This window comes from Marmota flaviventris, chromosome 11 (genome assembly GCF_047511675.1).
Source record: "Marmota flaviventris isolate mMarFla1 chromosome 11, mMarFla1.hap1, whole genome shotgun sequence".
In the NCBI taxonomy this organism is placed as follows: Eukaryota; Metazoa; Chordata; class Mammalia; order Rodentia; family Sciuridae; genus Marmota; species Marmota flaviventris.
The window spans coordinates 117943911-117961178 of record NC_092508.1 but is presented as its reverse complement, the minus strand read 5'-3'; the positions used below and the strand labels follow the sequence as shown (position 1 = coordinate 117961178).

The 17268-nt window shown below is 35.7% G+C and overlaps 1 protein-coding gene and 1 pseudogene across 1 annotated transcript in view; one reads left to right on the top strand and one right to left on the bottom strand.

Annotated features, from left to right (window-relative positions):
* The first annotated feature begins 2338 nt into the window (after positions 1 to 2338).
* LOC139707679 (axin interactor, dorsalization-associated protein-like) lies at positions 2339 to 8580 on the top strand (annotated as a pseudogene).
* A 2525-nt stretch (positions 8581 to 11105) lies between these two features.
* The window catches only part of LOC139707678 (transport and Golgi organization protein 1 homolog), a 47786-nt gene continuing 41623 nt past the window's right edge, over positions 11106 to 17268 (bottom strand). Inside the window, exons 17-21 of the mRNA XM_071619320.1 lie at positions 17115 to 17215; positions 16797 to 16934; positions 15744 to 15820; positions 13980 to 14142; positions 11106 to 12965 (exon numbers count right to left, since the gene is read on the bottom strand). Of these exons, the coding sequence (XP_071475421.1) occupies positions 12652 to 12965; positions 13980 to 14142; positions 15744 to 15820; positions 16797 to 16934; positions 17115 to 17215 (793 nt within the window). The 3' untranslated portion in view covers positions 11106 to 12651. The remainder of the gene's footprint in view (positions 12966 to 13979; positions 14143 to 15743; positions 15821 to 16796; positions 16935 to 17114; positions 17216 to 17268) is intronic.

The following is a 17268-nucleotide window of genomic DNA, read 5'->3' as shown; positions in this document are numbered from 1 at the left end:
TCAATGGTTTTTTTTTTTTTTTTGTTTCAATTTTGTTGATTTCTGCTCTAATTTTAATTATTTTTTGTCTTCTACTACATTTGCTGTTGTTTTGCTCTTCCTTTTCTAGGTTTTTGAGGTGTAGTGTGAGTTCATTTATTTGTTGGTTTTTTTCTTTTTTTGAGGAAAGAACTCCAAGAAATGAATTTCCCTCTTAAAACTGCTTTCATTGTGTCCCATAGATTCCGGTATGTTGTGTCTGTATTGTCATTTGTCTCTAAGAATTTTTTTTATTTCCTCCTTTATGTCTTCTGTAACCCATTGATCATTCAGTAGCATATTGTTCATTTTCCATGTGATGTAGGATTTTTCCTTCCTTCTTTTATCATTGATTTCCAGTTTCATTCCATTATGATCAGATATGGTGCATGATATTATCTCCACACCTTTATATTTACTGAGAGTCGCCCTATGGCATAATATATGGTTTATCTTTGAGTAGGATCCATGTGCTGCTGAGAAGAATGTGTATCCACTTGATGATGGTTGATATATTCTATATATGTCGGTTAAGTCTAGGTTATTGATTGCGTTATTGAGTTTTATAGTTTCTTTGTTCCGCTTTTGTCTAGAGGATCTGTCCAATGGCGAGAGTGGAGTGTTGAAGGCCCCCATAATTATTGTGTTGTGGTCTATTTGACTCTTGAACTTGAGGAGAGTTTGTTTTATGAACGTTGCAGCACCATTGTTTGGTGCATACAAATTGATAATTGTTATGTCTTGATGGTGGATGGTTCCTTTTAACAGTATATAGTGTCCTTCTTCATCCCTTTTGATTAACTTGGTTTGAAGTTGATTTTATTCGATATGAGTATGGCCACTCCTGCTTGCTTCCGAGGGCCATGTGAGTGGTATGATTTTTCCCAACCTTTCACCTTCAGCCTGTGTATGTCTTTTCCTATCATATGAGTCTCCTGAAGGCAGCATATTGTTGGATTTGTTTTTTTTAATCCAGGTTACTAGCCTATGTCTCTTGATTGGTGAATTTAAGCCATTAACATTTAAGGTTACAATTGAAATATGGTTTGTACTTCCAGTCATGTTTATTTATTTATTTATTTTAGTTTGGCTAGTTTTTCCTCTTTGGTTATTTTTCTCCCCCTTTACTGAGATACCTCCCACTGTTAGTTTTGGGCACTATTTTTCAATTCCTCTTCTTGTAGTATTTTGCTCAAAATGCTTTGCTGTGCTGGTTTTCTGGCTGCGAATTTTTTTAGCTTTTGTTTATCGTGAAAGATTTTAATTTCATTGTCAAATCTGAAGCTTAATTTTTCTGGATACAGTATTCTTGGTTGGAATCCATTATTTTTCAGCGTTTGAAATACATTGTTCCAGGATCTTCTCGCTTTCAAAGTCTGTGATGAAAAATCAGTCCTAAACCTAATTGTTTTACCCCTGAATGTAATCTGCCTCCTTTTTCTCGTAGCTTTTAATATTCTCTCTTTGTTCTGTATGTTGGCTATCTTCATAATTATATGTCTTGGAGTTGGTCTATTACGGTTTTGAATGTTTGGGGTCCTGTAGGCTTCCAGGATTTGGCAATCCATTCCATCTTTCATCTCTGGGAAGTTTTCTAGAATTATTTCATTTAATATGTTGTCCATTCCTTTGGTTTGAATCTCTATGCCTTCTTCTATCCCGATGACTCTCAAATTTGGTTTTTTTATGACATCCCATATCTCTTGAATAGATTGCTCGTGGGATTTAAGCATCTTTTCTGTGTTGACTATATTCTTTTCAAGTTGATAAACTTTGTCTTCATTATCTGATGTTCTGACTTCTACTTGATATAGTCTATTTGTAATATTCTCATTTGAGTTTTTAATTTGGTTTATAGTTTCCTGCATTTCTAGGATTACTGTTTGATTTTTTTAAAGATCTCTATCTCCTGGTAAAGCTCATTCTTTGCCATTTGAATTTGTTTGTTTAATTCATTTTCAAAATATACTTTTATTGCTTGGACTTGCTGCCTCATGTCTTCTCTAATATTCCTTTCCATCTGAGTTAGGTATGCCTTGATTTCTTTCCCTATCCCTGTTTCTGATGCTTCTAGGTCCTCCTGTAGAATTAAGTTGTCCTGCATTGTTTGTACTCCTTTTTTCCCTTGTTTTTTCATGATGTTCACGTTACTTTCCAGCTCTATTTGATTGCTGTGTGTTTCTGCTCTCTTATATAGATTTGTTTTGGTTTTGTATATCTCTGTTGTCTCTCCTTTGTGTTGGTAGACTATGCCTGCTAAAGTGGAATCCACTGGGAAGGAATTCCAATGGCCGAGCTCCAGTGATGTCACCTCTCTGCTATGGCTGGCCCCAGGCTCCTTGCCGGGGTGTCTGAATGGGGGAGTGGGACTGGACTGTCTCTGGTTGGTTTCAGCTCCCGGTTGCTGGCAGGCGTGCGGTCTCCAGCCGCCCAGTCGCAGGGGCAGCGGGTGGACTGTCGCCAGTGGGCGTGCGGTCTCCAGCCGCCCAGTCTCTAGGGCCTGGCCTCTAGTTCCCTGGTTTCTCCTGCTAGTCCTGGTTTCTCCTGCTAGACCAGATTTCCCCTGAGTGATGCCTCTCGGCAGTCAAACTGTACTCTGGGCCTGCCGTTTGCTGGGTGTGGAGGGTGTCTATTGGGAACCCCAGCACTCTATTGTTTTGATTTTTTCCGCTTGCCCCTCCCCCAGCGCTGGCTAGACAGGTTTCGTTTTCGCCACTAATGGGAGGGGGAGTTGAAGGTCAGGTGTCTCTAGTTTTCCCCGAGTCTTTATGCAGGCTTGCTCTGATAATCCCACCCCCAGAAAGCCTAGGAGAGATTTTATGCGAATTCACCGCTGTATGGGAGCTGAGCTGAGTAACACACACCTGTTTTATTGTTACAATCTGTCAGAGAGTGGCAGTGGTTACTTCAGCTCTCCAACATGGTGGCTGCTGGTTTCCTTGGTGGAGTTTCCGTTGTGGGGGATAGACCTGTATCGCTTCCTTCCCCGTCTGAAATCCCGAACTCAGCCCGGGGCTTAGTGGGGGCTCAGCCGGCAGGATTCCACAGAATCTGAAGCAACGTTTCTCCCTGCTTGCTGGTCGCTTCTTGGTGGTGCCCCGCCGTCTGTAGCCGCGTGGCGGGCCGCACGGATCAGTCAGCCCGGATCTCCAATTTGTACATTTTAAAATGTATATGCTCTACTTCAACAAAAAGTCTTTATAAAGGAAAACTGCTAAGAAGCTACTTGTAAAATATTTGTCCAACAAAATAATAGAGACCTCCTACAGCTCAATAAGATAGACATCTCAATAAAAAATCGAGCAAAATAATTGAACACACTTCAGAAAAGAGGAAATCATATATTTGATTTATTCGAAAAGGTGCTCAACCTTATTAATCTTCAGAGGAATGCAGATTAAAATGATTGATCTCTTTATACCAAAATTGGCTAACATGAAGAATCTGAGAAAACAGTACCTAGTGAGGATGTGGAGCAATGGGAACACTACTGCACTTGGGCTAGGAATAAAAATTGGCACAACCACCTTGGGGAATGGATTGTCGTTACATAGTAGGTATGGAGGTAATATGCCAGGTGACTTAGTGATTCCTCTGTTTCAGAAATGGGTGCTTATGGGCACCAGAAGATGTTCAGAAGAGTATTTATAATAGCCTTGTTAACTATATCCAAACACTTGAAGTAATTCAAATATCTAACACAAGAATGTGTACATAAACTGTAGCATATTTATACAGCCATGTACTACATAATAGAATGAACTTTTCTGCAGAAAAATTCACATATGATATACATACATGTGAATATGTATATATATATAAATATAAATGTATACATATTCACATTTTTCATAAAATCTCAGAGGTGTTTCTTAACTCTCTGAAGTTCATCCCAGATGTCCAGGTACAAGCCCCTCTTCTAAAAGTACCCTAATTTGTCAATCAAAGAAGATGCATAAAAGGTATTATGTATATATTTAATGATATCAGCCTGAGCCCATTTAGGTTTGTTAATGCAACAGTGGAATGCAGCCTCCAGGCCTTCCCATTCTTGCATTTGTCTGTATTGTCTTCATATTTGTTTAAATTAAAAGTAATACATTTTTAACAGCACTGTTGAGGTATAATTTGCATATCATAACATTTCCCTTCTGTAAGTATAAAATTCATTGATTTTTGACACCTCTATAGAGTTTTGCATCTGTCATCACTATACAAGTTCAGAACATTCCCATCACCTCCCAAAATTTCCTCAAGCCACACTTGCCATCAATCAAATGTGTATTTTCAAATGTAGTGTGTTGATTGCTTCATGTATATCAAATAACTCATCATTAAAAGTAGCATAACACATTGTTGAATAGAAACTTGAAAAACATCAACCAAAATCTTTTGTTAAGTGTATTTTGAGGTTCTGTATACATACTTGATTAAAATCAGCTTATTTGCATCTGTTCTCTATTGGTAGTTTCAAAAAAGGGAACATACTGAACAGTTGATTTCTTCCTTCATATGTTCTTGGTGGGTGAATGTTGTCATGTTGTTCTGGGTGGGTTTTTAGTTTTAAAATTTTTAGTTGGTTTGGGGAAAATTTTCAGTTATGCAAATGGCCCTTTTATATGGCAGTCTGTATAGTACTAATTTCTGAGAGAATAAATCATACAAAATAGAATGAAGAATAGATGTTAGACTATATAGTTAAATTGAAACATAAATATCAAATTGTAAATTATTTTCTTTATTAGGAGTAACTAAAGGAAAGAATGTATTGATCAACTCTGATATTAAATGTCTCAGATTTAGGACAGTATAACAAGTATTTTAAAAGCTTTTCTTGTCTTTGTTCTACCACTTCATATTAAGATGCTGAGTATAATATAGAAGTACATATGGAATATAAATATTATGTGAGTGTATTATACCATTATGTATAATTGGGCTTCCTCAAGTGATGTTTTAACAAACTTTTATTATACATACTATACACTATTATTATTATAGAAATTATTATTTTCTGCTTAAAGGTGATTGTATGCTTGGGAAATGCAGATATATTATGTGTAAAATTAAATATTTTTCTAAAAAAGTATAACATCAGATGTTCATGAATTTTGGAAATAAAAATACATAATGCCTAGCTAGTTCTTAAGAGGTAGGCTACATCTTCTGTTTGTCAAAGTATTTACTCTGAATTATTGGTGGAGCTAACTTATTATTGAGGTTTCTCTGTTGCCAGGTACTTTATTACCAAGGTTGCCATCAGAACCGGGAATGACATTACTCACTATCAGGATTGAGAAAATTGGTCTGAAAGATGCTGGACAGTGCATCGATCCCTATATTACAGTTAGTGTAAAGGGTAAATAACTGGCAAATTGCATTATGTTTTTTCTCATATGGGACAAAGTTTTTGACAGGGGATGGTCTTGTATATGTGACAACTTACTTTAATGCATTCTATAATGATGCAAAATCCTAGAAAAGATCATAACAGAACATAGTTCTGAAAGACTTACAAAAAATATTTCCTACTTACACACTCACTTTTGCTTTTGAGTTTGTATAGATTTTTGCTCTTCAGATTCCATCTAACGTGTGGACTAAACATACACATTGTCCTTAACAGCAGCTACAGCCTTCAGGATGTAGATTAACAATAGTACCCCTCACCTTCCATGGGTGTGTAGTTTTCTACACAAAGCCCCATATCCTGTTTTCCCATCTCTCCTGCTTCAGCCCCTCTTCTTCCTGTGCTACTGAGGTATCTACATAGGTGAGTCCTACAGAGGCAGATGAAAATCAGGGGACAGGGAAGTAGGGTGCGCCCATAACATCCATGCCCTGAATGCAATCCCGTGGGATGATGATGTGATTAAGGAATAAATTATACCATTTTATAGAAATAACTATAGTTAGTACAAATAGCTTATTTTAATCTGTAGTTTTGCACCAAAGGAACAGATCGGTGCTGAAATTAAATGGAGAAACTTTTATCAATTGCAGAAATAAAGTCAGATCCATGGGTTCACTAGTGCTAATTAAAAGAAAAATATGACCACAAAGAAAAACATTTATTTAAAGAACATAATCCACAGCACTAATACTGGTACACTTTTAAATGCCGATGTTACCAGTTATCAAATATATAGTGTACTGGGAAATATTTATATTATTTGATAGGCCATTTGTAAAACTGCATACTCATTCAGAAAGTATACTTAAAACACAAAAATATTTAATGATGTTGTAAATGTTAAATTACCTTTGCATATGTTAAACTGAAATATTTTTATGTAAATATTTTTTAATTATTAAATGTACTAAATTGTTTTTGAGCTTTTTGAGACACATAAATGAATAACACGTAAACACTGAGGAGTTATTAAATGAGTCCATGTTGAATTTGATTAAACTGAATTTTCATACCCGGAAAATTAACACTATATATAATGTACCATCTGGTTGTTGTAAATTCAGGGTATGTTGTAAACAGTATAACCAGAATTTAGATAATATATATGAAAAATTATTCATTAACAAAAGGGTTTTTGTTGGCTGTTCTCATCCATTTTTGGTTCTTAACAGGGAAATTATGATAAGGTTAGGTTTAAAGGCTTTTCTAAATAAGCCATATACTTGATCAAAGTTAGAAATTGGTGGCAGAGCTCCATTGTGGCAAATTATATACTCCAGATTTTTTTTTTTTTTTTTTTTTTTTGCATAAAAAATATAGTGGGCTATTCCCTAAAGAAAACATGTTTGTTCTTTTTACCACTTCACTATGAAGATCAAGTTTTGTCCACTTGGCCATGTAAAGGCTTCCTTGTCCCCTTCATGAGGTCTCCTATCCAGTCTATATTCATTTCTCTCCACATACCCCATGAACTTCAACAACTCTCACATACTTGCTCACACCAAATAGGAATCTCTTAGCCTGAGAATCTCCTCTCAGCTCCTTCCATGCCTCTTTAGGAACTGTAACCTTTTCAGTTTCTAGATTTTCCGTCTGTATATGTGAATGCTCATAAGCAGAAACTTATTTGTTTCTCCAGATCTGAATGGCATAGATTTAACTCCTGTGCAAGATACTCCTGTGGCTTCAAGAAAAGAAGATACATATGTTCATTTTAATGTGGACATTGAGCTCCAGAAGCATATTGAAAAATTAACCAAAGGTTTGTAATTATCAGTTACTGACTTCTTAAGGACACAGTACTTATCTGGGTTTGTGTTCATAGTATACTTAACACAAGATCTTACGTCACATAGTTATGAATATTGACTTAAAGAAAGTCAAATCAACATTTTTTTTTAAATATGAGAATTAGCAGTTGCATTATCTAGTTGTGTAATAATGTGGTTAAATATTATTTGATAGGGAAGTTTTTCTCATAATACAGAGTTAAGGAAGCAGGGTCCCTAATAATTACCTTAAGTCCTTTTAGGAACCTAATGATTACTTTCTAACAGTTAAAGAATTATTATTTTTTTTCTTTCAATAAGATGCATTGGGTAAAAAGATACTATAACTGGCAGTTAGTTTGTAAGAATATGGAAAGGACAATCTGGGCTTGGTGGTTTCAGGAGGGAGAGAAATGATGTAAGCTAGAATTTTTTTTTAAAGGAACTCTTTTAAATTTCTATTCTATCTAATATAGGTGCTTATTGAAACCATTTCTATAGGTACTGCTGATACTTAAGTAACTTCTGTTTTTCTTGTGGTATTTAATATTTTATATTCTTTGGTAGTTTATGATTCTACCTGTGTACATAACTTACATTCTTGCTATACAATTTTGTTGTACTTTGTAGAATTAAATGATATGGAGAAATGTCACTCAGACATGGTAGAAGAGCTTGGAGTGACAGCCACAGTGAGTTATCAACAGTTGTGTCATCAGACTGTTTGACACGTTAATTTGTAAAATCATAGGCTTCTGGTGACACGTAAGAAATGTGTGGTCTCTGGCTTATGTGGTTTGTTTTAATTCCTTAGGTGCAGCTATCTTCTTTGAATTCAAACACTACAAGCCTAAAAAAAGTTTTATCAGCACCAAGTGTTTTGCTTTCATGGAGATGGATGAGATTAAACCTGGGCCAATTGTAATAGAACTGTAAGTGATATACATATAGGATTCTTACTGTTTTAATGGTTACTAATTCATGTTTCTTCTTAGTCCCTCTTATCTAGAATGTAACATTGGAGTAGATCAATCATCAAAGTATTTTAAACAATGATCTTTCTATTGTGGTTACAGATACAAGAAACCCACTGACTTTAAAAGAAATTGCAGTTATTGACCAAGAAACCACTTTATCTTCATCTACATCAAACTTTGCACAAGGAATGATTCTGACATGAGTAATGTGGAATTTCTGTGAATTTTACCACTCAGTAGAAATCATCATAGCTCTGTGTAGCATATTCATCCTTCAGGAGGCAGGAAGTAAGCCGTACCTATAGGCCAGTGAGTCCATTGCAAAGCTGTACCACAGAACTAAAGTCCAGCACCTCATTGTTATGACTCCTTTGGATACAGGTTTATTGTAGATTTTGAAACATGTTTTTATTTTCAATTAATTGTGCAATTAATAGTCTGTTTCCTAATTTACCACTGTTCCTACCCTGCTTCCTGGAACAATACTGCTGTGGTAGGTATGCTCATCTTCAAACTTAATAGAGCAATAAGAATGTGCTGGAGTTTACACATTTGCTCACTTTTGCTCCAATATGGTCTTTTGATTTGAATTAACTTCAAACTTTTGAATTGAAGTGGGTAGGATAGTACCAGATTGCTTTGAAAGGAAATTGGATCAGTTATGGTCTGTCTTATAGGCTGTTCCTTAGAGCTGGCCTAAATTCACCCTCATCTGATAGTTCTACTTAGAAATAGTGTGCCTTGACCAGATCAATATCTTATATGGGAGTGTTCTCTAGGTTGTAGCTGTGACTTTTTTCCAGATGACCAGATTGTATTTCTGAAAGTGAGCATATTTTTAGTCATGTTGATTAGTTGTTCTACATCACATTGCTACTGTTTCTAGGGTTAACAGTAAAACCATCTCTCTCAGAATAATTACAAATTTTGGGGTGGGTTTACGTCTTCTAAATCATGTCATCTAAAAATAATTGAGTCAGATGCTAATGAGATACTGCAGGAACAACTGCTGTTTTTCTGACAACTGATTGTGAAACCTTAAAACCTGCATACCTTGTCTTTATAAAGTGATGAGTATGCAAAATCTGGAAAGATATTCTATTTTTTATAATATAGGTAGATACAACTGACATTTATTTCCTATTTAGATATATTGATATTCATATGAAAATATGCAGGTCATTAGCCTATTATAATTTCACTATTTACATTACTTTTAACTTAATGATGAGACATAAATAAAACTTTCATAGTACATGAGGTGGATATTTGATACACAGAACATAAAGATTTGTGAGGAGCTTTTTTGTGGGTTACATGTAGAACCCATGTATTTTAATATTCACTGTTTTAAATGAACAATGCATGAAGGGAATGCAATACTTGGCCTATTTTTAAACTAGTGTAAACCCTAATGATACCATCCGTTTGCTTTTTAAAATGAATAACAGTTGTTTTAGCCCTTGCATTTCAAGAGATCTAGTCTTTAATTTTTCAGTTGTCTGTTAGGTCAATTTTGTTTACTAGATGAATATTAATAAATATGAGCCTGAAAGAATTCTCGGCCAAAATTAGTCTTTCATCTGGATTGGGTTAATTTCACAAATGCAAAAATAGTTCAGTCTACAGTAGTTCTAGGAAATGAAGAATTTGCCTTAATAAAATGTTCACTCAACTGAAACTCTGAGTAGTCAAAATTTCCAGACTGTAAACTTCTCAAGAGAAGGGCCTCATCTTCTCCATGTCACGTAAACTTTCCAAGGTGCTTGGGCAGCACTCTGTACCCTGTGGAGTACTCAGTACCTTTTTGTTTGATGTTACTGATGTTTGATGTTGCTCCCTTAAAATCTACTATTAAAATGTAGCAAAACTGATACATTGTTCTTTGTTTTCTCATAGACTATAAAACATGTATATCAAAGTGATAATAAAAAAAAGAACCTTTTTTTTTTGGTTGTAGATGGACACAGTACCTTTATATTTATATGTGGTGCTGAGGATCAAACCCAGTGCCTCACACACAACCCCAGCCCCTCAAAGTGAAAATTTATATGAAGAAACATTTAGCATCCTTCACATAAGAATGCTTTATTTTTTTTAACCTCTATTTATTTATGTGGTGCTGAGGATTAAACCCAGGGCCTTGCCTGTGCTAGGCAAGTACTCTACCACTGAGCCACAACCCCAGCTGCCACCAAAGAATGGGATTATATGAAAAAAAAGGATGCTTTGTATGAATGTCTTTCATCAGCATTAAATGAACTTAAATTGAACATTGTCATCAGCTTAGCTTTAATTCAGACCTGAATGACCAAACCTCCCCCCCCCCCAAAAAAAAGGTGATTTTATCTTGAAGCAATTAACACAAAACAATCTGTATCTCACAAATTAGTTGTTTAAATTTACTTTCTAGTGTGGGAGGGGATGAGTCACTGGACAATAATTACAAGTATAGCAGTAATACTTTCAGGTTGAAACACTACTGCTTCACAAATGAAATGATTTTAGTAACTAAACTCAAACACAATTTTCTGGAGAGGACTTCTAAAACTTTTGAGATACAAAAGTATAATTGAATCAAGGGACAGTATTCTCTACACAACCTGTATATGGGCAGCTACCTTGGGCTTTGCTACAGAAGTGGTACAATCACATGGATGTAAGGAGAGGCAACTATGGGTGGGTTCAGAACTGCTCAGATAAACTACGTAGAACACATTATAGCTTACTAATAGAATAAATACAAAAAAGGCTTTAGAGGGAAAACTACTGTTGCTTTGAATAAAAAAAATAAATCTGCCTTTCCTTGAAAATCTATCTTCCTAACTGACATCACCTTTATTTAAATGCTATTTTAAAATTAGAAGTTATAGTAACTTCAGCATTGCCTTGTGTCCTGTAGAGGTTGAAAGATACGTTCAAAATTGGTATTTGTGACTTAAATTTTATTTTACATGGTTAAAAATGGCATAAGCTATTATATGGTTTTCCTCTTACACACAGCTGCTGCTTCTGATATTAAATGGAGGTTATGTAGATTGAATTCTTCAGTAGTTTAGAGATTTTGTTTCACAGAGATTTTGTTTCAAACTGAAGCTTTTGCCCCTATTTTCAGAATACTTAGGGGACATAAAAAGAACAATGATATGTTATGTTGTAGGTTTCAACAATCCTATTACTTCCTAGAACTTAAAAGAATGGAAGAATATGGTCTAGCAGTAAACAAAAGTACCAGGCTTTTATAATTTTATTTAAATCTTAAACCTCTTAAAATGTACTGTTAAAATTGCCGTAATTAAAATTACAGCTCTGGAGAGCTAGTTCTTAGAAACATTGTTTTAAAGACAGTAGTTACAGATTCAGGACTTGCTTTAATTGATTTTTAAATAAAATATATTTGAGTATCTATCAAAAAAAAAAAGAATTTAATTCAGCCCATATTTGCTAATTAAAGACATTATAAGCCTTAAGAGTTTCATTCATTCTTTCTCAGAGGATTATACTTTTCTAATTTTTTTTATCATATTCCTTGAAAATCAGTGGCAAGGTATGGGAAAGAGAAGAGTGTGTGTGTACATTTTTAAAAAGAAATTTCCTTATTTTTTATAGACACAACATACCACCTTATATTTTACTGTTATAATGCAATAATGGCAAAAGCAGTAGAACTTCAGGTCAAACAACTCTTGCTACTAATGTAAACTCATTCTCAGAAAACCATTCTCACATGGACAATGGTTAGAAAAAAGTACATGAATGTGCTACAAAAATAGAGCCACAAGACTTCTCACAAGTAAAAGAAATCCTCTGTAGAAGTTCACAGTTGACCAAGGTCCAGCCTCCTTAACAGTGAGCAACAGGGAATATGCTGCCAAGTCACCATCTTCAGTTCTGAGAGTGAGTTTACATGCTTCCCCAATGGCACAAAGTCTCATGACGATCCAATGAATCAAAAGACACTTGGGAAATATTAATAAACAATTTTTCATGAACTATTACAACAAAGAACTTCAGCAAGAAGGAAAATGAAGTTTATGATCTTTGAGTAAACATTTTTAGCATAACAGTCTCTGTGACCAGATATTGGAAGAGAAAAATCAAGCTTATAAAACACCATTTCTCTATCAACTGGAATACACTAAAAATAGGATAATGGAAATACATGTTCTTAAAGCATTTCCACAGGAAATGTCCATAATTATGACATTCTAAATCATTTAGCAATTGTATATGCTATATTAACTAAAACAAAGGTATTCCTTATTGCACGTTTTAAAGTTGGAAGGATACTCTAGCTTAAGTGGGGGATATTTAGGGGGAAAATATTTTGGCTCAAAATGTGTACTGCGCCAAGGCAGCTTCATTCTAAAAACACAAACCATTTAAAATAAACTTTTATATTTTGAAGCCAATAATCCTTTAACACAATGAATAGTTCATAATCCACTTTCTGACTAAGTGTCAGAGGTTAATTTTATGGGCCCAGTTTTAAGGCCTGTGAACAGCCCTCACTACTCTGAGAATCAGGTGTAGGTGGAGGTTCATCTTTAAAGCCTGAAGGCATTAAGTCTTTTGCAACAGGTGGTGGCCCATAGTCTTGGGGACCATGAGTTGGAGGTGGTAATGGGGCACCAGGAATGAAGTACTCTCTTGGGCCAAATGAGCCTAAAGGTCTAAATGGTGCGGGTCCTGGAAAAAAACCACGAGGTTCAAAAGGCAAATCCCGTTTTCCAGGTGGAACACCTGGTGCATATTCTCTGAAGCCTATTGGTGGACGCATACCAGGACCTGGAAAATAAAAAGGAAGTTATGTAAATACCCAGAAATTTCTGAACTAGGGTGATTTCAAGTATGTTAATATAGTCTTTAATTTCTCCCAAGCCTAGAACATCAACTGGTGAACATCCTGACTTGCCAGATGAGGCAAACTGAGATGGAACAAGTTTAGGTTATAGCCTTTGGCCAACCAGCCATGAAGCAACATATTAAGGATTTAAACATGGCTCTACCTAGCTCCAGGCTTGTCTTTTTTCTTTCCCTACTATATAATTGCAGAATTATTTCTATCTCACAAGAGCTCCATTTATATTTGGAAGTACTAATTTACCATGACAAGATGATAGATTATGAAATAAGAACTTTACTACATCAAAGAAATTTTGATAAAAGGAAATCCCACTATTTATTACTGTATCCATTAAAAATTCATGAAGTATTTCAGCATGGACTTTACACATGCCATCAGAATCAAGGTGCATGCCCTCCTGGAAAAGGCCTTCCACAGCCACCTAATTAAATCAGCAACATTTATTAGGTCACTGTTAAATCCTCCTCTTTAACACTTCCCTCTGACTTTTCTCAAGGTAAGGAGGGTTTGACTTTTCCTTTTCTATATTCTATAACCTACTGCTTATGCTTCCATTATGGGTGATTACAAACTTTATGTTATAGGATTTTCATATCTGTGACAAAATTTTAAGTTATGGCATGTGTCTCATCCACCTTTCCATCCATTGCAGTGCATAGCAACAGATTTTCAACAAACATCTGCAGAAGTAATATTTCTTGCTTTTCTGTATATAGCCCCTTATCCTTATCTATGAGAGATAGCTATTGCCTATCTCAGTATAAGATTATGTAGTGTCCCATATGTTCCAGAAAACTGGAGGAAAAGTTAAAATGTACTCAGCTTCATCCTTTCATTGTTAAGACCTGAGATAGCAACCAACTGTTTTAGCAAGCAATAGAAATGAAAGATGAATGTGATTTATAAGTCAATCACTACTGTTCAGATCATCATACCAAATGGTGGAGGAATTGGCCGAGGCCCAAAAGGCCCATGGAACTGAAGTGGCGGTCCATACCAAATGGGAGGTGGTGGAGGCCGTCCCATAGGGGGTCCCATCGGGGGGCCCATGAAGGGTACCCCTGAGAAAGGAGGGGGCCCTTTCATAGCCATATTAACCTGCAATTTAAGATTTGAAAGCAGTTAAAAGTTTTAAAATTCCTATGTATTAAGACAAAGTACCAACACCGATAAAAGCTAAAACCCAAAACAAGCATCTGTCCAGAGAACACCATCAGTGCAACAAAACTCTCCCCACCCCTCCTGTGTATTCCCACTGACAGCTTACAGAAGTTAGAAGGATGCCACAAGAGGGAGCAGTTTGTTACTGATTATATCTGCACAGGAAATGGAAAGGCAAGAGGACTGGCAGAGGTTATTAACAGAGGTGATTTCTGACCAGTATGTCATGCTGTATTCACTACAATCTATATCAAAGGGAGTCCCCCCTCCCCATCACTTCCCTTTCATCACAATAGCTCATTACTTCCATATTAAGAATGAACAGAATAAAATGAAACATGCATTCTCTACCCATCTAATAATAGCTACTATTCAGAGTATCGTCAGTAAGTCTTTCATATATTATTCAACCTCTGAGATCTTTAAGTAGACTGTCTTGTTTTAAGTAAGAGGGAACAAAAGCAAATGGAATATCGTAATTTGTTGAAGGCCACACTGCATATTAAAGGAACTCAATCCCAAGGTTTGCCTCCAAGCCATGCTTTTCCCACCTCTACTCCTAACAACGGGTCTTTGCTCTCTTTTAAATCTTCTACTACAAAGGGGTTTGGGATCTTATCTAAGCTGCCCTTAGATTTCTCCAGAGATGTATATTCCTGGAATATATATACACTGGCACTTGAGAAGTATTTTCCAACACAGTGCTATATACACAAATTTCCAAGGAAGACAAGGCTTTAATATTTACTTTCATTTACTGTACACCATTTGAGATATTGATTTATCATGTCCTATGAGTAGTGGGTTTGAAACTGAACAATTAAAAATTTATTTTATTATAGAGCTGCAGAAGACCTACCAGATATAATAGCAACACAGTTACAAGAGAATGTACTTATGTGAACAAATGAGACCATTGCTTGGGACTGGCTCAAGAGGTCATCTCAGATTATCATTGTTTCACTGAAACAGTATGTCACTTTCAGAAAATCTGATACCAATCTAATTCAAATCACTCAAAATAGGGTTTGCACAATGGAGGAATTCTTAAATAGCATTCTTCCAAACAAAAATAAAAATGATGAATTATATAATTTTTATAATGAATTTACTTCGCCTTAGAACATTCAACACAAAACACCATATAGAGTGATAACTTTTCACATTCTGTAGTTCATTATAGTTGTACACACTTAAGCAACATTCCCAAGTTAAGGAGAAAAGTAAGCTCAATATTGCATGCAGTTTTAAAGCAAACAAGATCAGTGTCATGCTCTGAATATCCTTCCCAGAAATGCACAGAATAAAACCCAATTCAGTTCTCAACCTCTAAGTACTTACTCCAACTGGATGCTCAGTCAAAGAAGTACTGGTGGAAACTGAGGGGGTCTCAGGTTCTTGGGGAACAGTTTGCTTTTTAAAAAACAAATGGGATAGTACAAATAGAACACAAAGAAGGATAAAGCAAAGAGCAAGTACTGTAGGAAAGCTACATGTTCCTGCACGACCACATGATTCACAGTAACTACAGAACTTACCTTGCCCTCATCTGTCACCTTAGCTGGAGAAGAACTTCTGGAGCTGCTGTTCATGTGAGCTGGACCACATCCTGGGTCTGTTAGAGATCAAAGAATGGATTCAGACTTATTCTAACATGAAAAGAATAAAAATCCTGCATCCACAATTACAGATTCTTTGAAATTACTTGGTCCCTTTACCAGAGGCAACGGGTTTCCCAGATGCCTCAGAAGACCATTGAGTACGAGGTAAAGGTCCATCCATTGACCCTTGGGAAAGAAAGATCAGAGCCCTTGTATGTATTTTTCAGAAGAAATCAACCACTGGTGGACAGGTCAGGGTTCAACAATAACTAGAAAGCAACATTAAAAATGGGTTGCCCAGGGGTTGGGGTCGTAGCTCAGTTGTAGAGTGTTTGCCTAGCATGTGTGAGGCACTGGGTTTGATTCTCAGCACCACATTTAAAAAATAAAGATATCATGTCCATCTACAATTAAAAATATTTTTAAAAATGGGTTGCCCAATAGTAAATCACAATTTATGAAGAGACTTAAATAAAATGAAGAACTGCCTTGGGTTGATAGAACAGCAGATTAATAAGTACTGGTCCTAAACTTTAAGCTATAGACTTGAAGTATGTGTAGGCTGGCTTTTCTTTAATCTGTATAACCTGAATTCCAATCTTACCAAGACTACAGTCCTATTTAGAATTGGAAATAAGACTCAGTATTTCATATTGGAAATATGTATGATACATAAAGTTTAAGGCTACTTTTATAATATTTGGGAAAGGAACATCATAGAGATTTAATTTAAAGACAAAGGTTTACACTTCACAGTGTAAAATTTAAAAGAAAAAAAAAAAAAAACAATACAGGGACCTCCAGGAAAAAAAAAAAAATGTTTTCTATTCTAGAACAGATTTTACAGAAAACATTCACTAAGATAAAGTAAGAAATTATCTTCTATATATTGTACAGGCCCAAATTCTATGTTTTCATTAGAATATTCAAAAGGGAAAAAAAACCAAAACCTTGAAGCAGTTTACTATACAGCAACATGTGAATGCTCACCAAATCCATTTATAGGCATATCTCTTCGATTAAGGATAGCAGAAGGAGGTCTCCCAGCTGGCTCTGCTGTCAGTGGAGGGGAACATTCTCCACCACTCACGGGGGATGGACCAAAAGAGCCATTCTGGCTCAGGGGACCTAAAGACAACAATGCCGTGTTACTACTTTAAGGCAGCCTTCTCCCTGACACCAACCCCCACCTCCCGCTTTAGCAAATCATTCAGATTATTTCATAACCATTACACACAGAAATAAAAAGTAATTTACATAATTCTGCACCAAGAAATAAAATAGCTCCTTTTACAAAGTGCTCCCTACCTCTCCGAGGAGGATTTTGTAAATTTGGTCTTCCAGGCATTGGTTTTACAATCACAGGTTCTTCTTGCCGCATTGCCATCTTTTGGGCCATTTCCAATAGTCTTGAATATTGAGAAAGAATGGGCTAAATTATGAAACAGCAATCTATCATAGA